The 22969-nt window shown below is 45.5% G+C and overlaps 1 protein-coding gene across 2 annotated transcripts in view; it reads right to left on the bottom strand.

The window, feature by feature from the left end:
• CNKSR3 (CNKSR family member 3) overlaps positions 1-21643 on the bottom strand; it is an 89438-nt gene extending 67795 nt beyond the window's left edge. For both annotated transcript variants that reach the window (XM_010965736.3, XM_074368126.1), the window contains exon 1: positions 20974-21643. In XM_010965736.3, coding sequence (XP_010964038.2) covers positions 20974-21025 — 52 coding nt within the window. In that variant the 5' untranslated portion in view covers positions 21026-21643. The remainder of the gene's footprint in view (positions 1-20973) is intronic.
• Between the last annotated feature and the right edge of the window lie 1326 nt (positions 21644-22969).

Genomic DNA, 22969 nt, shown 5'->3' with positions numbered 1-22969 from the left:
TTTTAACTGTTTTTTTCCTCTTAACAGAAGCACTGGGGATTGAACCCAGGACCTTGTGCACACTGAGTGAGCACTCACTCTACCTCTGAGCTATCCTCTGCACCCTGAAGCTTCTTCTTTAACCCCCTTTGCCTCCCGAACAAACTTTAGGGATGAGTCTGGCTCAGAAGCCCAGGTCTGCTCTTAGCACTAACAGCACGTCCCGCCTTCCACCAGGTGCCTCCCTGCACAGGTGCCTTTCTGAGGGGACCATTCTTTTTCCCTTTGCACCTGTAACCCTAAAAGCCCTTGGGGACCTTTGCAACCTTCTGTGACTTTGAAACCAAGGGAATCAACTCTGGTGACTAAAGGACAGAAGAAACCAACATTCTGACAGCTATTCCCACAGTGCTTACAGGAGCAGATCTTACGAAATCACTCCTTGGCTCCCAAGAAGAAACCGGGCTGGTTTCCTTCACTGGGTTTGGCGAGACGGGGCGCCTTCCATGTGGGGCTAATGGACCAAATGATGACAGAAGACTATTACTCAATGGAATACTTACTACACCAGGACACACCCAAGGATTAACTGTCACACCCACCAGTTATCAAAAGCCACAGCGAAGCAGGAAATGTAATAAATCGTGGACATTAATTGTGATAAAGCAGGAAATACACACTCGAAGGGCCTGACTTGGGTGACAGGCTTCCCTCCGACCCTTGGGGACCATATTCTACAGATCACTACTAGGAGCTGTCAAGCCTCAGAGCACTGCATTAGTGGAATAACCAGGCAGAGGGATTTAAGAAATCATATCTTGAATTTAAAAGGTGTAACTGGCATCTCCTCTTCTCAATGAGATTTTAGGTCGACACACTCCCCAAAGGGAACATGATCCAGTCTTTCTCTTTACCACGCTTCTCCCTGAGTCGTAATTTACTACTTGTAAAAGGGAGAGGATGTGTTTCATTTGAAACTATTCTGTTGGAAATGTGAAAAAAATTTTCCCCAGGATCTCCCTGTGCAACAAAACAACAGCTGGAGTTATATCAAGCACTTACTGTAGGCCAGAGAGTTTATCATTTATTGTGGTAAATACTCCACCTGCATTATCTTACTTAATCCTCACCACAAACCCTGAAAAGTTTAGTGACAGCATGACCCTAAATTTAAAAATAAGCTCGTTGACTAATAATGCATAGAAATTGGCCAACATCACCCATCTAGTAAGTGATCGGAATGGATCCAAACTTAAGCAGCCAGTTTCCGTCTTAAGCACTGTGGACTTCCACAAATGTTTTTAGAATGAGGAATGGCCCAAGCAGGAACACACACATTTATATAGCCATAAAAGACAGAAAAGAGAGACAGAGAGAGACTATAACTGGATACATGAATACATTTTCTCTCCAAGAAAAAATCCTTAAGAGTAAAATAATTATTCCTCTATTGCAGGCAATTAACTACAGGCATGTGCCCTTGTCTTCATCCAAAGTAGACACATTCCTTTGAGAGCCATGATTTTTAAAAACTGATTCCACCTCTGTTAGGAAGACCTTCAGGTTTTACCTTCCTCCCGATCAAGTGTTTAACAAAAGGCCCTAATTTGAGGAGACACCATCCCTGACCATCTCAAGTGCAAATGTTAATCCTGTCACTTGGCTGGATTGAAATCATTGAAAATGATTTTTTTAAAGAAAAAAAGAATGTTAACTGCATGGAACAAAACAAACAAACAAAACAACTCTATTCCTTGCATCTCACTGCAACAATGTCACTTTCATTATAACCGTGGATTTGTAAAAAGCAAACAAAAGCCAACAATTATTAACAATAAGATCTACAGTATGAAGTCTGCTTTTATAACAAAAACAGTCTTATAGTGTTTTTATAACATGATAGTTATTATAGTTATCACCAAGGATGATAATTACCTACCTTAACCCACAAAACTGTTTTCAGATCTTCTGATGACAATTAAGTCATTAGAAAAGATTGATTTCACTACATTTATCACTTCCGGGAAGTCTACCACAATTGCATTTAATAAGACAGCTTTTTCCTAGATCCTCAGATTTCTCCCTGAATTCGTTTGGCGGCTTCTAGGCATTTATACCTTTCTTTTGTTATTAGTTAGCCTTAGAAAATGTTCCTTTTCTCCTTAATTCACCAGAACATGATTTTAGGAGATGGAATTTCTATGGCAGAGCTGAAACACATATTACCTCAAAGTTAATTTTAAAAATACAAAATACGAAAAAGGTATCAATATATAGGCTACCTTAATAAAATACTTTTGCAAATATCCATTCCAGGGCTTTAAAAAAAAAAAAAAGATGAAGGAGAAACAGAAACACCTTCAGTGATGTAAAAAGAAGTTACAAGACAGAATTCCGGATTGCTAAAATATACAGAGAAAGATGCTAAACGTTTTAAAGTAACAGCCCTAAGTGTCCTCTAAGGGATCGCATACTCAGAAATCATGGGGGCGGGGGAGGAGACAGAATCAGAAACACTGGCTGTTTTTCTAAAATGGTAACTATTAAAAACTGCAATTTTACCTTGTGAAATCATTTTTTTTTAACTACATTCCACGGAATTACAACGGGGGACTGTGGAAGATGGAAGCCTTCCCAGAACCGAGTATACGTTCGCCCTGGGAAGGCTGCGGCGACGTCAACCACCCACAACAATCTGGGAAACAATGCGGAGCCAGAGACACAGCAGCCACACCCCGCAGAGGTGGGTCCTCACTTGTGTTCTTTCGTCCTACCGAAATCAAGCCTCATTAAAGTCTAATCCGCGGGTTCCTCCAGAGTTCAGGACCTCAGGAATGAATCCCCATGCGGCTGCTTCTGGATCTGGTAGAGCCGGTGTGTCATCTGGGCCCGAGTCTGAATTGTTCATAGCACGTATTTTTAAGATTTTTTTAGGTATAAACTGCGCCAAGCTAAAAGTGGAAATGGGAGTAGGGGACAGTGCTTCTTACGTCCTCCTGGGGCTGCGGGGGTGGGGAGAGTTCCTAACCCTCGGACGACAGTAAAGTCCTACAGAAGCTCTGCTATTGCTCGGGCTCGCCCGCTACAGCGAAGACAGAACGTATAAAGACGACATTATCTGCTGAGCTAGAAACGACCATGAATCATTCATCAGCCGCGGGCAGCTGATTAGGGTGGTAGCACGCTTAACTCCCACGGCTCAAGGTGTGACCTCCAGGCCACACCCCCGCAGCACTCACTTCCTCTGCGCTCCCGCCTCCCTCCCCAGTCCTCACCCCTTTTCTCTCCCACTGCCAGGCAGTCCAAACTCCTGTTTCTTTTTTAACTCAAGCCAATGTTTAAAGCAGTTCCTTTAAAAAAAAAAAAAAATTTTTTTTTAATGGAGGTACTGGGGCTTGAATCCAGGACCTCCTGCATGCTAAGCATGCCCTGGACCACTGAGCTATTACCCTCCCACAGTTCCTGCTTTTTTTTAACGAAGAGTTTTTATGTTTCCTTAGGCTATAAAAGTCCGATCTATTTCACATCTCACAGATCAAAGGAAATACATACCCAGGAAGTCAGGTTAATTTTTGCACGGAGCCTTTACCTGTTGTTTCTCCTTGAGATTCAGGGACTTCCCTACAGTAGAGGGACCAGTTCACTCCCCGTCTAAAATCCAGTATGATGCTGTTCCGTAACACTGAGGCAAGTGCCTCCCTAATGGAATCCTGAATCAAATTTAACATTTAGAAGCCTGAAAAAAATACATACACACATATGTATAGTTATATGTATGCATCAATATATATATGTATTACATATGTATACACACACACACACACACACTTCCTCCACAAAGGAAGACCACCCGAAGACACAAAGTCCTCCACTGATTTCCACCTGCTCAAAGGCATAAACAGGGCCCTGGTGTTGTAGCCCCTTCCCTGCCACCATCCCTCCAGGCTCACCTCTCTCCACCTCACGACAGATCCAGCACAATTAAGTTCTTTCAGCTGCGAGTAAATGCCACGTCTCTCTTGCCTCCCAGTTTCCTGCCAAGTGTCTTCTTCCCCCTTCTCTAGGCCTGGCTACCCCCTGCTCATCCTACAGGCCCGGATTGGGATGTGGCTTCCTCCAAGAAGCCCTCCATGCTGTGTCCATTCAAATCTGAGTTAATTACTCCTCTGCACCCCTAGGATGCCCTGGAGCTTAAGTCCCTGTGGACTTGTCTATGTTCGCCACTCAGTGAAAGGTGCCAATGACATAGGGACCCTGTCTGGTTCACTGCGCCTGGTAGAGATATGACAAGTGTTAAGTGCTCAATAGACATTTAGTGACATATTTAAAGTCGACTGGCTTATCTCTTTTGGCACCAATTTTCCTGCTTCCATCTACGGGCTGTAACAGACATTGCTTATACATGACATCACGGCGTTCGGAATATCAGGTAAGTCTTACAGTATAAGAAGGAAAATCATCAGCAACAAGGCATTATTCCTTGTTGGTTTCAGACCTGTCCATAACAAATCTTTTTTACCTAAGTGGGCAAACCCTGGAATCACACAGAACCCAGGTAGAGAGCTATTTGCTCTCAATTCCAAGTTTTCATTTTCCAAAAAAAAAAAAAAAAAAAAAAATTGTGGAAAAAAATGGAGTAGAGACAGAGAGTTTCTGTGGAATAACTCTTCTCTATAGAAGCCACTAGTATATGGTCATTCAGTGAATGACTGGCTTTGTCATAAGAGGCTGAATCATCTAGAGAGTAGTTACCCAGCTCAGGGAGGGCAGAACCTGTCCCAGCGCATCAGATACCTAGTTACCAAACAGTCGTCGTCTATTCCAAAAGTTGGTTACAGATTTTAAAGAATTAAATAAAATGCATTCAGTGCTTGAGTCCGACAAAGAATAACACAGGGCTGCATTCATTCCGAAGATGCTTTAACACTGGCTGGTCTCTCGCAACATCAATGCCTTTTCCCATCTGCTCTTAAATTTACTCAGACTTTTGCCCCCATCAACCCAGCAAAACTGATTTTCAAGTTCACCAATGTCCTCAACACTAAATACACTGCTCAGTTCTCAGTCTCTTGCTCACTTTAGTCTACTCAGCACAGCAATCACTGTAATCATGAAATGTAAATCTGATATCACTTTTTGGCTCAGAGCTGCCCAATGGCTCCTGAAACACCAAATTAAAGCCAAAACATATAAAGCGATCCCTAAGGCTCTGCACTCTCTGGCCTCCCCTCTCCTCTTTGATCTCATCTCCTGCTGCTTTTCCCTGGGCTGGCTCTGATCCAACTGCACTGGCCTCCCTAATCCTTCAATATGTCAGGCACTGGCCAGCCTCAGGACATTTGTACTTGCTGCTCCCTCTGCCAAGAACATTCTCTCACATGTTAGCTGATTGCTCACTGAGAGCTTTCCCCAGTCACCCTAGTTAAAACTATTCCCACTCCCTTCCAGCATCCACCTCCAGCCCCTGCCCGCGCCGCACACCACATCCACGTGCTACTAATTTTACTTACTGTCTATCTACCTCCGCTACAACATCAGGTCTGGGAGACAGAAACTACCGTCTATTCTATTCGGTGCTGTACCCTCAGCTCTTGGAATAATAGTGTCTGGCACAAGGCAGGCACTCAATAAATATTTGCTGAATGGATACATGGTGACTAGCAACCCTCATCAGGCTTGGTGAGAGTGCCAGTCAACAGGGCCCTCCAGTTAACAGACTGAAAGTTAAATGCACAGTTACAGTTAAATTTCTCCTACTTCATCCAAAATTTCATTTCCAGAGCTGGAATTAACATGAAAGACAAGTGGCATCATTTCAGAATACCAAGTAGTGGAGTTAGTACTAATTTAAAAATCATTGATGAGCAAGGAGCATAATTCAATAGGAATGTCAGCCGTGCAGCATACTGGGGAAGATGTGATAAGAAAAGGCATCTTCATTTTAAAGCTGATCCTATTAAGTAAAGAATCTGTTAACTTGACCTGAGGAAACTCACAGAAGAAATGACATCTACTCCTAAGGGTTGGTTGGGCCAATGATGAACAAGAAAAAGGGCCACATCACACTGCTGAAGGTCAGACCTGCCACCCCGCCCTTGAGTGCCAAGCCCTTGAAGAGCCCTGACACCCCTTGCAGTCTTCCAGTCAGTGCAACCCAAAGGAGGCACTCATCTCGGGAACCCGCTCCCCACCCACACGGCAAGTGCAGCGAGAACTGCTTATCTCACCAAGCACCGGACAAGAGTACAGGGATTACTCCAAGACGCGCTGTGCATTTATCAGCACTGATTTTGTATCTCCATTTCCATGCTGTCCTGTAGGACCCTAATCTGTTTTACTTTGTGTTCCATGCCTTAGACTGTGCCGGACAGAAATAATTCTGGGTGTCACATTCATGTATATTGCATCATTTCACACTCAAGTTTGAGGACCCAACTCTCAGCTAACACTCTCCTATTTTAACACATTTCATGTGCCAAGCTGCATGATATTTACACCTCATTAAAACATGAGACAATCAGAGGTTTGCGGTAAGAGAGAGCCCTTTGTTTTCTTAAGTATTTGAATCATACAAGACTTCTCATCTACTAATTAGCACAACTTCTGCAGTTGGAACCTGTAAGATGTGCTCACTCTCTAACCCGGAGAGCATCTCCTTGCAGAACAGAACACATTTTTCATGGCATTGCCATGCTAAGGCACTGAGGCACAAATCATGGACATTCAATCCCCTTCCCTCCACTCCCACATGCGGACCCTGCGAAACTTCCAACTGCTCATGGGTCGTGCCTCTCTCGGAAGCCTTTCCCTCCTCTCACTTTCTCAGGCCCTCTGCTCTGACTCAGGCCTCCTCAACCGTCCCCAAGAGACCACCCCAAATGCCCCCCCGGAACTGATCGTTCAGACTCCAATCACTCCTCCCTCCAAAGCCCTCCCCACATCCCACAGATCTGCCAGCAATACACCCGCCTTTCAGATCTCTGTTTTATCTTCCCATTACCCACTGAATTAAGAACAATCTCCCTAAAAGTCAGTGGCTCTCAAACTGTGGTTCACAGACCACCAGAAAGACTTGCAGGCTGCCTGCTAACACACAGCTCCCGGGCCCCACCACACACCTACACCTACGGCAGCAGGCCTCTGGGAGTTGGGGCCAGGAGCCATTTGGTCCTTATTAGTGAGTGACTCTTATGCCCACTAAAATCTGGGTGCCAACACCCTAAGGCTTGCATTCAAACAACATGCATGGCTGGACACATCTGGCTGTGCTGGGTTAACACGTATCAAACAACCCACAAGACTGAAAAGGAAATTTAAAAGCTGGGCTAGCAGTTTGAAAGTAAAAGAGGGCGGCCAAGGCTGCCAGGACTTAAGGGTTCAAGATCACGGAGAGAAAGACAGGAAACCAAGTCTCATTTCTCTCCCACGCTGCCCTTTGCAGCTTCTCTGAGTCCCAGGCAGCCTGGGGATGAGGCCAAGCAGAAAACAGGCATGGCTCTAAATACAGGAGAGAAGCCATTTGGTTCCCCTAGTATGTACAAACGAGAGAACAAAAGCCACGTCTAATTCTATCATCCATAGAAAACCAGTGCTGGCCCTGTAATACATTTCCTTCTAGTCTTGGTAATTTATATTTAAACAATCTCAGAAATTTAACTTATGACAAAACTAGAACTTAAAAACATTAAGGGACTATCCAAAAGCACATAATCCCTATTAAATATGTTTTTAAACCCATCATTTCTCAGTTAGAGTAGCTCAATCAAGTATTAAAACGAGAAAAGAAGTAGATACGGTATTCTCTCCAATTTTTTTATCGAGTGTTACGATTACAGGTTAAATTTAAGTACATCAATTCAAATTACAGTGTTAATAACGTAAATGTTTTCCTCTTGTCCTCAAAACTTATCACCAGGACAAACATGTTGTACCAACCAAAGAGCAGCCAGGTAAGAGGTCAGGTTCTGGAACCAAACATTTCTTTGACTCAAACCCCATCTACTGATTATGTGACTTCAGAGAGGCCACGGCCTGATTTCCTTGACCCTAAATTGAAGATGATAAAAGTGCTGCCATCAAACAAGGACTGTGAGGACTAAATGAGGTAATTTACAAAAAGCCACAGCCAGGGCCGGTGCATAGAGTCAATGTCAATGTCAACGTCATGTGCTGCCACCTCCCCACGAATCCGTGAGCTTTATTTATACCCAGCTCCTCTTTTTGTTCCTGGCATGAAGCAGAGTAATTGGTACCAAAAAGGGAATCTAAATTTTTTAAATTTTATTTTTTATTGAAGTGTATTGGATTTACAATGTTAGTTTCAGGTGTACAGCAAAGTGATTCAGTTATATACATACATACATACATATTTTCAGATTCTTTTCCATTACAGCTCATTACAAGAAATTGAATATAGTTCCCTGGGCTATCCAGTAAGTCCTTGCTGTTTATCTATTATATATATAATAATGTATGTCCGCTAATCCCAAACTCCTCATTTATCCCTCCCACCTTCCCCCTTTGATAACCAGACTTTGTTCTCTATGTTCATGAGTCTATTTCTGGTTTGTCGACAAAATTTGTATCTTTTTTTAGCATCCACACATGTACTCTGCATGTACTGCTATATGTATTTTTTCATTTTATGTTTTTAAACAGGAATAAATGATTGAAATACAAACCTAATGAAGGTTTAACAAAAGAACATCCATATCCAAAATATATGTGTGTGTATATCGGTGTGTCTGTGCATATGTGTCTATACCTACGCATGTAAATGTACACATATATGAACTGCTCACTTACAAAGCAAGCTGAAAGGTTAAAATATTCTGAAATTCCTTCTGACAAGTTCTGTCGACTGTATTTTGGGGTGAGTAACTACCCCAGCTGAAGCACTAAAACTAGTGCTTTTCTTGTTTGTTTTGTTTTGTTCCCCCATTCAGAGCACCATCAAGATGAAGACCTTGAGTAAATAGATGACTTCCTATTTCAAACAGGGCCCCACAAGCCAGCCCAGAAACCTGGAGTAAATACCTTATTTCAAGGTATACGTTTTATTTTATATATAAAATCTTTCCGTCCAAACAGAAAGAGTTCCCGTCAGAGGCCAACACCACACAGCCAATGGCAAAGTAAACTCAATCAAGAGAGGCCAAATTCCGGTTTTTATACTGGAGAGTAACCACTCAGTGGTCTGCTGGGTTCAACAAGGCATCGGTATTTCTGGCTTAACGATACCTATAGGGAACTGCATATTACAATTTGAGAAATAATCGAATTAGTTAAGGAGCCAAATGAAACGATAGGTAAAAAACAGATTTACTACATAATTAGTGAATTACTATATATTTGATTGTATTCGTATTTTACATGTCTGTTTTTCATGAAGACAGTTAACCTCAGACCACAGCTGTCCACAGGGAGAATCAACAAACTTGCCCAGAGATATGTAATGCTTGGCCTATACAAAAACAAACAAATAAACAAACAAACAAAAATCTGTTGACACATATCTAAAACCTGGAAAATGTCACATAGAAATCCAGATTTCCACCTCCATTTGAAAGCAACAACCACCACCACCAAAGGCAGAAGATTCTGGAAACTGTAGGTCCACAGTCAGCAGAAACTGAGCAATAAATGTACCTTTGGGTTTGCCACAGTTCCACCACTCCCTATTGTCCCACGTGCCCCCATGTTTCAATCTCTGACACTGTCCGCCTGGCCCCTGTAGGCAGTAAAGTCTGCAACTCTTGTTGCGAGTCTCAATGCCATTCCTGGTCTTCAGTGTTCGCTTCGGTAGTAGCTTTCTTGCTTCGGACTCTCTCTTGGCCTTTGTCAACTGCAGGAGCAGCTGCCAAACTCGACCCGCACTGATCCAGTGTCTATGGACTACAACAAAAGAGCGTCTCACCTTGGACGGCCACTTATTTGCCACTCTGAGTATTTCTCTTTTCTGCTATTTCTCTCCCTCACTTCTTGCATCTGCATGTATTGTTCAAAGCCAGAAGCTGAGTGCTCCGTGAAAGAGAGTAACTACCCACTCGCTCTCAAGAATGGAACCGGGGAGGGGCTGCCACATTCGGCTCCTCTCATAGAGCAAGGCCTGGAAATCCCACACAAAACCTAAACAGGTCCTTTCAGACCGTGAAACCTTCCCCTCCGTTCTGCGTCTTTCTGACACACACAGAGGTACACAACAAAAGGATCCCCTGGGCCTGGGGTGGCGCAGCTGGCGGGGAGCCCATGGGGGATAAAGGCTTTAACTCTTCCCTGCCCATCCTGTGGGAAAGACACAGACTTTGGTGCATCAACACACCAACTGACATATGTAACCACCGCCCCTAGGACAAAGTGCTCCTTCCTTATCAAGCATTACGTATTAGCTAAAGCCCAACCGTAGACAGGAATTAAGGGGGATGGTCTGACGCACATCACTTTTTTTTGCAGGCTGCACACGAGTGGTAGAGACCAGTGGTTCTCAAATGTTAGCCAGACCCATTAAAATACAGCTTCCTGCCTCCCACTCCCAGTTTCTGATTCTGTGGATCTGAGACAGGGCCTGAGAACTTACACATCTGAGTCCCCAGGTGACACTGCTGTTGAAAAAGGATACTCAAGAACAGCAGTGACAAGATGCTGAGAGGCACCGCAGGTATGTGGCGGGGAAAGGGTTTCTCGAACATCTCAGTTTAAAAATGTCAGGAGTCAAGTACAATGATCATGTATTTACAAATGCTTGTTAAGTATCCCAGTTAGATGGTGCCAAATGAGAATGAAGAGCTTCTCCACCTCCAAGAAGAATCTTTATTATGGATCAGCTTTAGGTAAGAGTCTTCAACTTGGCCTAGGGGGGCTTATGACCAAACCACCTCATAGCATCCATCTCTAGACATCCTACTAACAAGGAGTGTTGGTGTTTCTTATTTAATACTTATGACCAACAACTTCAGTCTTGAGCGTAGACAGATGTTTCCATAACTGCTACTCAAGTTGTGCCATCTGCTCACAGGGAGTTTAAGACTCCAGTTGGAATCCAGGTTAAGATGGTGCTGTCAACAGGTGTCACGTGAAGTCTGGTCCACTCTACACATTAAGCTACTTTTCCTGTTTCAAGGGTCATATTCCAGGGAGGCTTTTGACTTGATTCTCTCTATGACAGTAATACAAAATTACTCTGAGAACACGAAAGTCTGTTCGATTAACACAGGTTAAAGTTGGAAACACACACACACACACACACACACACACACACCCCCACTCCTAAACCCAAAAAGCACTGAATTTCCCCTCTGCTGCAAATCTCTGAAAATAGGAAATAGAATGTTTCCTTTCCCTAAAAGGTTTTCCTCAGGAAAGCATGATTCAGACGATCATAATCACTGGCTTTTCTGACAGATGACACGTAGGGGTTTTCCTCTAATAGGTCTGAGAGATGTTCTCTTTAAAGTCGGGGGCGAGGATGATACTCAGGGTGTTCAGTAAGCTTCCAGTCATGTGCAGTCTAACATAAGCTTACCTCCCTTTAGTTCCCTCCCCCTCACTTCCACCCCGTTGATAAGTGATGCATTAAGTGTTAAAAAAAAAAGAGTGCTGAACTCTTACCTGTTGAAAATTTCTCAAAATACCATCGATTCAATAAAAAACATGGTGACTTTATTTTCTAAAGTAAAATTAGGACAGTCTATCAGTGGAACAAAATATTTTCAATTAGATCTATGGAGCAGTTTTGACTGCTTTTCTTTGACTCAACTATTTTTCAGGTTTTCATATGAAAAGTTTTCTGATTTTTACAACCCACTGATCTACATCCTAAGGAAGTGTTTTGCTCTAGTAAACACAACCACATCTGCCCTTCTGATCCCAGGTTAAAAACTGTTCAATCAGCCATTTGATGTCAAAGAAAACAGACCAGGCTAAGTCCACTTTCACAAAAACCCTATTCATAGATGAATAAACAGCCTCAGAAACTGTAGCTGCCAGCAGAATGTGCCAGGAAAGAACAATGATGCGAACAAAGCATGTGGACGCCAAAGAAAGACCACGCTCCCCGTGTGAAAGGACAAGAGAGTAATCAGGATGAGGGGAGGGCAGGGAGAGCTCTTAACCCTGATAGAGAAGGAAAAGTGAATATACATCCCAACTTCAGATATAATATTTTAATTACCTGGATATGAAGCCATCAATGAACCCACTGTACCAAGAACTTGGCTTCTCAAATGTTGGAGCCATCAATACCTCAAACCAAGATACCACCATCTCCAGAATACTGCAGTGCCTTCCAGCTGGACTCCCTAAATTCACTTCTGCCCCAAGAATCCAAGTCAGCCGACGTCACTCCCTTGCTTTCCTTAACAGCTAGGAAATACTGCAAATGCCTGACCAAGACTTAGAAGACCCCACGTGACCTGGCCACTGTGTTGCTCTCTCACCCCATCTCCACCCATCATGACCCACGGTCCTTGCTCTATGGGACTATAACCTCACTTCTTTTCCTCAAACCCTCCAAGCTCCTTTGCGCCTCAGGGACTTTGCACTAACTGTTCCTTCTGCCTACAGTGCTCTTCCCCCTCATTTCCTAATGGCTGGTTCCTCCTTGTCAGTAATACCTAAGTGTCATCTTCTCAGAGAGGCTTCCCCAATGACACCATCCAAAGAAGTCCCAGCCCAGTCACTCTCCTTCACACCTCTGCTTTCCTCTCTTCTTGGCGCTTCTCACTAGTGGATATTTTCTTGTCCGTCTGTTTTGTGGTGGTGGTGGCTGTGATTACTGTGGTTTGTCCTCCCTGAATCTACCATATTAAAGCAGGGACCCAGCTTGACCCTGAACCTAGGACACAACTGGATTTCCATCACCTAGAGTAATACCTGGAACTTAGTAGGTCCTTAGTAATCACGTAGTGAATGAATGAAACTCTCTTTTTACTGCAGGGTGGAATCTGTCATCAAGTGTTCCTCCTAAGCTCTGTCCGAGAGAGCTACTACTTAACCTTCCCATGACATTTTCTTCCTGCAAAACACACAGGTCCTCAAAGGAAGTGAAGGAAGTGTCCAAGGAAACAACGGGGAGAAGACAGATAATGGAGTTGATTTAACTTACCACCTACCTACAGAGAGGGACGCAATTGTCATAAATTATTAGTAAACATATGAAAAGTGACAATCAGCCACAACAGCATTAAATATTTAAGCAACAATAATCCAATTATACCACATATGAACTTGGAGTCATTATGCATTAATTGATGATAAGTTTGTGAACAGTTATATGCCATGCAGTATGCAAAATGCTTTCCCTATATTACCACTTTTAATTCCAACAAAAACACTGTGAGTTAATTATCAGTCCCATTTCACAGATGAGAAAACTAAGGCACACTTGGGGAAGTTAAGACCCCTACCCAAGTTTTCCAACCAGTGAGTGTCAAATACAGAATCTGAATCCAGCTCTATTTTATTCCAAAGCTAGCATATTATTCACCAAGCCTGGTCTCACCCACAGCAGTTAAAATGAAAATGCTGTGAAGGATCAAATGCAAGCAGGAAATTAAGCCATGAAAATTGCAGGTGTTGTTAAAGAAAGTTAAATTTATGTACGTATGTACATACATATATATGTACAATTCCACCAAATAGAACTGTTAACTGTATCAGACAAAAAATTTGCCATATGACACTCAAAGTAAAACAAAAATTAGATTAAGAGTCAAAAGGAGAAATGAGTCATTCCACGATTGAGCTGCATTCTGAAATAATACAGGGTCAACAAACTACAATCAAAATAAATAACTGGCAGTGAGTGTCTCAAATGCTAAACGGCCAGGTCCGAAATGTGTGGTGCTCTGCTCAAGCTGTGTAATTATAAAAAGAAAAAGAGAGAGAGAAAGAAAGAAGGAAAAAGAAAGAAAGAAATGTATCCCACGAGTGAAGGGATAGTCAGGAAACACAAAAGTCAAAAGTTCTTTGAAGCTGCTTCTTCCCACGCTTGTCGATGAAGTGAGAATGAACAGCAGCACCGTGACCGGCAGAGGAAGCAGGGGCCGCACAGAACAGGCCAGAAGCCTGCGGGGTCTGGCCCCAGCTCCCGGCCCTTCGACCTTGGACAGCGCACTTAATGTCCGATGACCCTGGGCAACTCACAGAATGTCCAAAAGTCTCAATTTTTTCATCTGTGGTGGAGATGTGCCTTCCTTACGTACCTCTCCAGTTTGTGAAAATTTCAAATGAGAACAAACATGGAAGAGCTCATGTAAATAAAACTTACTCTGAAGTCAAGCTAATGGCTAAGCCAGTGGTGAAAACACCAGAAAATCTCATAAAATAAGAGTAAAGAGGAAAAGGAGGGGAGAACCCGAATGTCCCAGAGCCAGAATGCGGCGGCTGGGAATGGTCAGAGGGGAGACACAGGAGCGGTGAGACAGGACAGAGGGGCCCTCGCGGCTCCTCGCGGCAATCTGAAGGCAAAAAGGGAGGCGTCCGGTGAGGACGGAGCCAGAGGTCACCTCCCAGTCTCCTCGACACAGGACTCAGACAGCTGGTCCTGGCACAACACTTACTTTCAAATTTTGAGAACTGCCCTGAAATGACATTCAGTGTCATCTTCCAGGAACAATGAGATCGCCCCCCAAAATCAGCTCAGGGTGGTCAACCCGGTGCAGTCACCAACCACAGGACTGTGTGACTGGCCAAAAGCCCAACTCATCCTCCAAAGTCCACCTGAGGATCCCGAGAACAAACTCCAATTACACAGCCCACTGACCAGCCCATGACTCCCTTCTTACTACTTGTCTTTAGAAAAAAAAACAGAAAAGTTGTTATGAGAACCCTTCAAGTCCCAAGAAATATGGAAGGAAGCTCAGGGGAAATATCTCATTTAGTTTGCTGAGAATTACCTGATGCTGTTGCTAGGTGGTGCTTCTAAGTATAAGCACCCTAAGATTGCTTTTTGGCTGTAATTAGTGGCCAAGTCAAGCATCCTCAAGTTAAGTGACGTCACTGAGGGACTTTAATAAAACAGATTGAGCCCATTTCAGATCAGACAGTGGGACTCACCAGCGAAGCATGCAGCTGGACGCTACAGAGGTATTTTTCTACCTGCGAGGAGCACACAGGTCCCCAGGGGATCTCGTTAAAATGCATTCTAACTCAGCGGGCTTGCACTTCTGCAGCTCTAACAAGCTCCCAGGTGATGCGGGTGCTGCTGGTCAGGGACCAGGTGCCAGACAGGGGTCAACAGTCCCAAGCAAGAGCCAGTCCTAATGCCATGCTCACTGGAAGTCCAGTTACTATAAGAAAAAAGTTGAGAAGATACGGTTTGGATTTATTTACCCAAAGAAGGCCCTTGATATTGGCAAGAGGCATCTATCACTCGGCTAACCATGAACCTCCTTGACCATCTGCCAAGTCCCACCCCAATCCTCTGAGTACAAATGGCAGGAGAATCTCCACGGCACTGACAGGTGTCCCTGAATGGTAGGAATCAACCTTATGACAGACCAGGCAGCTCAGAGAGAATAACATATGTCCTGGAGCTATAGGATAAAAGAGGAGAGGAAGCAATAAAAACACAGAGCAGTCATTTATTGAGAGCTTACGTAAGATCGCAGGGGCAGGGGCGGTAGCAGGATACAAACCCGGAGTCCGATTTCAGAGCCCACACCCCCACCACTAAGTTCAATGCCTGATACAAGCCACGGAAGGGATGAAGTGATGGAGCAGAGGAGAGCGTTTAAGAGCACCGCCACTTATGAGTGTGGGATCTTGAGCAGATTCTCTCTCTGCTTTAGTTTGTCTTTAATATGGGCTAATGATGGTTCGTACACCTCACTGGGCTTTCTGAGGATTAAATGAGGGAGTCTAAATAAACCATTTAGCACAGTGTCTAATTCTTCAGTGAATGCTTTTCTATTATTATGAGTAGGAAAACTCTACAGCTAGAGTTCAGGAGACAGAACAGACCCAGCAGAGAGTGGAATAAAGAAAAGAGTTCTTGGGGGCGGGTGTAATAAATCAGGAGTTTGGGATCAGCAGATATAAACTACTACATACAGAACAGATCAACAAGGTCCTACTGTACAACACAGGGAAGCATATTCAATAGCTTGTAATAACCTACAATGAAAAAGAATATATATATACGTGTATAACTGAACACTGTGCTGTACACCAGAAATGAACACAACATGTAAATCAACTATACTTCAAAAGAAAAAAAAAAGCATATTAAAAAAAAGAAAAGAATTCTTGAACTATGGCCAAATGATGGACCTACAACTGTCAAAAGAAAGGACCTTCCTTTTTCAGCAACCATGGTGGCCAAAGTATAACCTGGCTGAAATCAGGACTACAAAAAGGATGTACGGATGGCGGCAGGAAGGGCCAGCAGAGTGAGGCAGGAATTGACTTAGTTGATGAGCTACGAACCAGACCTCTGCAGTTAACATGGGAGCTCCAGCCTCTCCAGGACCAAACAGTGAGGCACTTTAAAACTGCCGGCCTGCCACACATAACAGAGGTTACAGAGAAGGAGCAGTGCCCTCGGCCAGGTTACAGAGAATGGACAGATGCCCTGACTCTCCCGGGCTCAGACCTCAAACAAGGTGATGGGGAAATGTTACCCACCCTGGTGGCGCCAGCAACAGGCCAGCTGACTTCTGTTCGGGGGCTACAGCTGGTTTTATCAACACGCTCGCTCAACAACACGCTTACTGCCAGCCTGCCCATTCCAGACCGATCAGTGACCAAGGGCTGGGCGGACGGCACAGCTGGGACAAACCCAAGCCCTTCCACCTTGTTGAAGACACACCCCCAATGGCCTGAAAGAAACACAACTTGGGAAGCTATGTTTTACAATGCAACATCTAATTTTTAAATCAAACTTAGAGACAAAGACCTCAGATGAGCTAAGGTTTTGACCTGAGAAAACTTAACAGGAATGAACATACAACATTATTTCTAAAACAGGGCAGACCCATGGGCTTGACGGAAGCGGAAAACATGTCACGTGTCCTACTTTGAGAATTGATCTATGAATATCAGTGCGTGTAAATTACTGTGTGTCAGAGACTGCTGGCTGCCTACAAATATCTATTCTCCCCTTTTCCTTACTGAATAAATTCATTTTTTTCAGGACCACAATGTACCCAACTTAAAAAAAAAAAAACCTACAGTGACCAACCTTCGTTGTAGTATGAGGGGGTCACATGACAGTTGTGGCAACTAAGACGTAAGCCCAGGCTCGGATGGAGCCTCCAGGAGAGCTCTTGGAAGGGGAAGCCCTGGTGCCCATCAGGCGTTTGTCGTCTCTGGGTCTCCTTTCTCCTGCCTGGAACAGGAACGTCACCCTGGAGGTGGAGCAGCTGTCTCGCATCGAGGTATTTGGTATGAAGACGAACACCGCAGGCTAAGAATGGCTGGACAGGATGGCAGAGGAGCCTGGGGTCCTGACAGCACCACAGAGCCTCCACAAAGTCCTGAGTGCCCTACCTCTGGGCTTCTTTTACAAGGAAAAAATCAAAATTCCCGTTTGGTTAACCCACCAAAAGCTGGGTTTTCTGTTACTGACCCTACTCTTGACACACGTTGTAAAAGATCATTTGTTTTGCAAAAGCTTTTACCAAATCATCTGAAAGGCAAAGTGCCAAGAACCATGAATTAATCTGATAAACAAATAACTTCCCTGACATAATACCGAGTAGGGAGACTAAGACACACATGGAGCGGACGGCTCGCCTCCCCTAACACATGATATACAACCCACGTCATGGGGACCCTGAAGGGCTATTCACCAATGCGGGGTCGACTGCGAGTCCTCTAGGGGTGACCTCCTGAGAGGATGGAAGGAAATAAAGCCAAACTGGGGTCAAACGCTGCTCTGTCACTTCCCAGCTGTGTGACACTGGTCAAGGTACTTAACCCTCCTGTGCCTCAGTTTCCTCAACTGCAAAATGGAAGTAATAGTTGCTACGTCAACGATTGGTTAAGCATATTAAATGGGCTAACACTTGTGCAATGTTTAGACCTGTGCTTAGCATTCACTGAGGATCTACTCATATGTGTGATAACACTGGTGATGGGAGAGCTAAAGATTAGTACAAATAAAATTACAACAATAATATAATAATAATAAGAGCCTGATGAACTACTTCATTCTGCAGACATCAACTTTTTCCTAATGGATGCATCTGCCTAATGACATCAACACGAGAGCAAGCTGTAGATTGTAGCCAGACATAGATAGTTTTAAACCTAAGGCTTTCTCCAGGGCTCATCATCCCCATAACACCACCCTCATGCAGTACCAAGAGTGGCAAAGTCTACACCAAGAGCCACTTATCAGTAGGATGTATTTATTAAAAGGGGGTTGCGTAGTGAGGTTAGCAAAGCCAGCTGAAAATAGGCCTACAAGCAAACAAGTTTGCGTAAGTCAGTAGTTCACTAAAAAGTCATACTTTCACATCACTACAATGAGAAACATTCAAGTAATGTGTTACGTCATTGGGGAGACTGTAGCCTCTTGTCTAAGAGTTAGCCACACACTTGCTCCTTCTATCTTTTCTAGATTCTAACACAGAAAGTATCCAGGTCATTATATGAGGCTGTGCTTAAGGGTCCAAAAGGGCACAAGCATTCTGTATAAAGTTGCCACGTACCAGCCACAAGTATGTAACTTAATCAGTATCCAGTGCTCCGGACACCCAGATACCAAACCACCCCATAATTGTTCTTTCAGGTCAGTTGGAAACTTTCCCTGGATGAAAGCAGTCTCAACTAAGTTGTAACGTCAAGGCAACTGGATACCAAAAACATTTTCACCTGCCCTGCCTTTTAAATGCTAAACAAACACAAACATAACAGGATGTGAATTTACACTTCTCTCCCGATCCCAAGAGGGACCAAAAAAAAGACACACATCTTGAGGGTGTGAAGATCTCACTCCATAATCTTTCTGTGTGCCTGTTACCGTTTTTTCTGGTTGTACATTATCAAGTAGGCTGGCAGCGACTCAGGAAAACCAAAGAGTGATAAGCTGTAACCCCTTTCTGTTATTCAGGAGCAGGACTGTCCAGTACAAATACAATGTAAGCCCCAAAAGTGAGCCACCTGCATAATTTAAAAAATTTTAGGAGTCACATTTCAGAAGGTAAAAATAAAGGTGAAGTTCATTTCAGCAATAAACTTTATTTAACCCAACATGTCAAAATACTATCATTTCAATGTGTAGTAAGTATAGAAAACTAGTAATGAGGTCATAGCTGTTTTTCACAAGTCTTCACACACATGTATATATTATACTTACAGTACATGGCAATTCTGACCAGCCACATTTCAAGGGCCTAACAGCCACATTGTGACTACTGGCTAGCACACTGGACAGAGTGGTTCTCAAGATCAAAAACTGCTGAAGTCATCAGTTTCCTAGCTGCCTCTATGATGGACACACAGTAAAACAGATCAACCAACTCCAGCTGGGCAAGTTGCTAGATGGGGAACCTGGTAGTATCTTGAATGGGGGAACACATCCCTTTGCAAAGGAGGATCTGGGTCTTTACAGCTGTTAAGTTAATGTTTTGTATCAAGCACTACCACTGCTATTTACACTTCACCCAATGTATAAGTATTTGGTGTTTTCATCTTCGTTTTAAAAGCCCCAGAGATTGTGGTCTCTGGACAAACCTCTTCTCAGGAGAGTATCTGCTGTCCCTTATCCCAGAGGAGCAGGAAATGATGAGACATACCCCACTGACACACCCCACACACCCCACACATCCCACACATCGAGCACATCCCATATTCCACGAGGTCTGTGTCTGCTAGGCTGGCGTGAGAAATGAGATGCAGAGATGACCGGTGATGCCACAGCCACGGGTGAGACAGTTAGAAAGATGACCTGATCTTACTAGCGTTACCTACCTCTCAGGCTTACTGATGACCAAGGACAGTAACAGAGAGAGAGCTCTTAGCAAACTCTAAAGCGCTATACAATTCTAGTTATTATTATTGAGAAAGGACACTATTGGTCACCTGGAAGAGCTGATAGAAGAAAGAAAAAAAAATAACAGTAACTTTAAACAGAGAGATGCTGAGCTGGGAGGGGATGCGGAGCCCGAGAAAAATTGCTTGTTCTTGGTGGACGTGTTCTCTTGAAAAAGTACAAAGCTTGAGAACCTCTATCACCTTTCCCTCGAAATCTTGGGAGGTACTGAAAAGTCAGTGTGACAGCTCGGAGTTCAAGCTTCCAGCCCTGCTGCACTGCCCCCCTGCATCTCCAGCCCACTGCTGTTCCTTATCCCAAACGACAGTTTAACTCAGGTTCAAAACAGTTAGACTTCTTCCCAGGGTTTAAATCCCAGTGCAGCCTAAAAATGCAGCGCCACCGGGGGTACTGGCGCCGTCCCGGAGCAAAAGTCGCCGAGTCCCGGGGAGTCTGGCTCAAGGCTTCTCGCCGGCGCGAATGCCTCCGTGTTGGCTCCCGCGCCGCCCGCTCTCCTTCTCCAACAAAAACAGAGAGGCTGGCCGAGCCGCCGGAGTCTCCCTTTACCTGTCCAACCGCCCCGTCACGCCGGCGAACTGCTCTGGGCGGGCGGCGTTTACGAGGTCTGAGGGGAGTCACCCACACAAAGGCGCCTTGTGCCTCTGCGCTCCGGGATGCACAGCCGGGGCGCCCGGCACCGCACCCAGGCCGGGCCGGGAGGCGCCCGCCGCCTGAGATCCGCACCCCCAACCTTCACCCTCCATTCGGACGCCACCCCTGCCCTCCTAGTTTAAAGATAGGGCTCCCTTCAGCTTGCCACAACCCGCACCCCCGAAAGCAGGCACAAGAGCGAGGGGCGCACAGGCCACTCTGAAGAAGTTTGCACGGTCACAGCGCTGCGCTCTCCCTGCTCCTCGCCTGCAGGAGGGGCTGAGCACCCCCACCCCAGCTCCTCGCCCGCCTGATCCCCGGCGCTGGAGACGCCTGCCCACCCTGCCACCCCCACCAGGCCCGCTCACCTTTAGTCCAGTCCACCACTTGTTTGGGGCTCCACTTGGTCACGGGTTCCATGGTGGACGGCAGGGCACTCAGCGGGGCTGAAGTCGGCGGTGAAGTCCTGCTGCCCGCGCCCGCTGCCCCTTCCCGGGAGGGCGCGCGCCGCGGCTGGTCCCCGCGCCCGAGTGCCCGGTCAAGGCTGCATGGCCGCGGTCAGCGGGACATCCCAGCGCGGCTCAGCGAGGGCAGCGCGCCCTCTCCCCGGAGCACCGGACAGCCGCGCGGCTCCTCCTCCAGCTGCCACCGTCTAGCTGCCGCTCCTCCCCCTCCACTCGCCGCTGCAGGGACCCTGGGCACAGCTGCTGCTCCTGGGCGACAGCAGCTGCGGGGACGCGGGGCCGTGAGCCCAGACCTCCGGCCTCGGCTCCTAGCGGGGCCCTCCCGGCCTGGCTGCTCCCCGTCTCCCCGCTGTGCCTACGGCCGGGACCGCCGCCTCCGGTTCTCCGGCCGCGCGCTCCTCTCCCCCTCCAGCTCCTCCTACGGGTGGCGAGCTCTACCGGATCCCCGATCCGCGTGCGCCGGCGTCCCCAGCCTTCCCGCCCGCAGGTCCCACCTCCTGCGCCTCCCTGGCGGGCCGCACCGGAGCGGGGAGGAGCGCGGAGCCAGCGGGCTCGGGTTACAAAGTTTCAGCTCCGGTCCGCGCGCCCGGAATAAAAGAGGGGGCGGGGCCGGGCGCCCAGCGAAACTCGTGGGAGGGGGCGGGGCCGCCCCAAACTGCCGGCTCGGGTTACTTTCCCTCTCTAAGCCCTTCTCCACACACCCGGAGCGGCCCTGGCCCTGCTTTCCTTTCCAGGAGGCGGGCTGTAGATCGTGCGTGCATCCTGGAGGGCCGCTTGGCTTCGGTGAGGCCCGGGTCCTGTCGGTAGTAGAACAGTCTGTCCCGCTGTGAGCAACAATACGCTAAAAAATAATAATAATAATAAAATCAAAAATCAAGTAAGATCTGCATGTTCTGTTCATTTTAAGTGCTTTGTATCAGTATTGCTCTGCGATCAAGCCCTCCTCATTTTCAGTTTCTTAAGGGAAAATTATTATGCTTTATTTATATTTTGGATGACATTGTGACAATTTAACTCACTTCCCTTATAATGCTGCTGCAGTCTTTCCACTTCGCAACTAAAATGAATCATAATAAATTGGTGGCTTTTAGCGTTCTATATTGCTGTATTATAATACTCACATTTGCAAAGTGAGCTAATGCTCATTCGGATTAGTCATCAATCGTGAAGGGAAAGTTGTCAGCCAGCCCAAAAAAGAACAACAACAACGAAAAACAGCGTGTGCACAGTTTCAGTGCCTGATAGGAGAAGGGCCTTTTTACTTATAGGAGCTCAGTCTGGAGCCAGAGTTAACCCTGAACTGGGAGGAAATCCTAAATTTTAATATCCACCTCTCTTCTCTGGAGCCCCACTGCACTCCCTCTCCAGCTCCAGGGAGCTCTGCCTCCTACTCACAGAGATTCTTTTGGCACTTAGAGATTTTTAGCTTCAACTGGGTTCTTTATTTACATCTTCCCCTTGGAGACTGGTAACCCTTTGAGGGCAGAATTTACCTGAGATTATTTAGGGCTTTTTCTCCTCTCCCTCTTCCTACCACCTAGCTGGTAACACTCAGCACGGAGTCAAAGGTATGGTTGGTATTTATTTGTGCAACATGGATGTGTGAATGCCCTCTGTGTGCCAGCCACTGCATTCATGACTTAGTGTGATGTGTAGTGTTTATGCAGGTCCATTTGGATGCACATGTTGGAAGAATGATAGCAGAAGGCCTAGGCATCTGCTGTATAATATGATGAGCTGGAGTACATAAGAAGAAACATTTTAACAAGTGAAACAACAAACCCACCTTCCATGCAACTTATCCACAGGACAGAGGAGCCACAACACAGAGAGATATGCAGTCATCAAATACAATGGGTTTTTTTTTTTTTTTTGGTTGTTTTTTGAGTAAGAGTTATTG

The sequence above is a fragment of the Camelus bactrianus genome, chromosome 8 (assembly GCF_048773025.1).
Source record: "Camelus bactrianus isolate YW-2024 breed Bactrian camel chromosome 8, ASM4877302v1, whole genome shotgun sequence".
Taxonomy (NCBI): domain Eukaryota; kingdom Metazoa; phylum Chordata; class Mammalia; order Artiodactyla; family Camelidae; genus Camelus; species Camelus bactrianus.
This window is presented reverse-complemented; position numbering and strand designations above follow the sequence as displayed.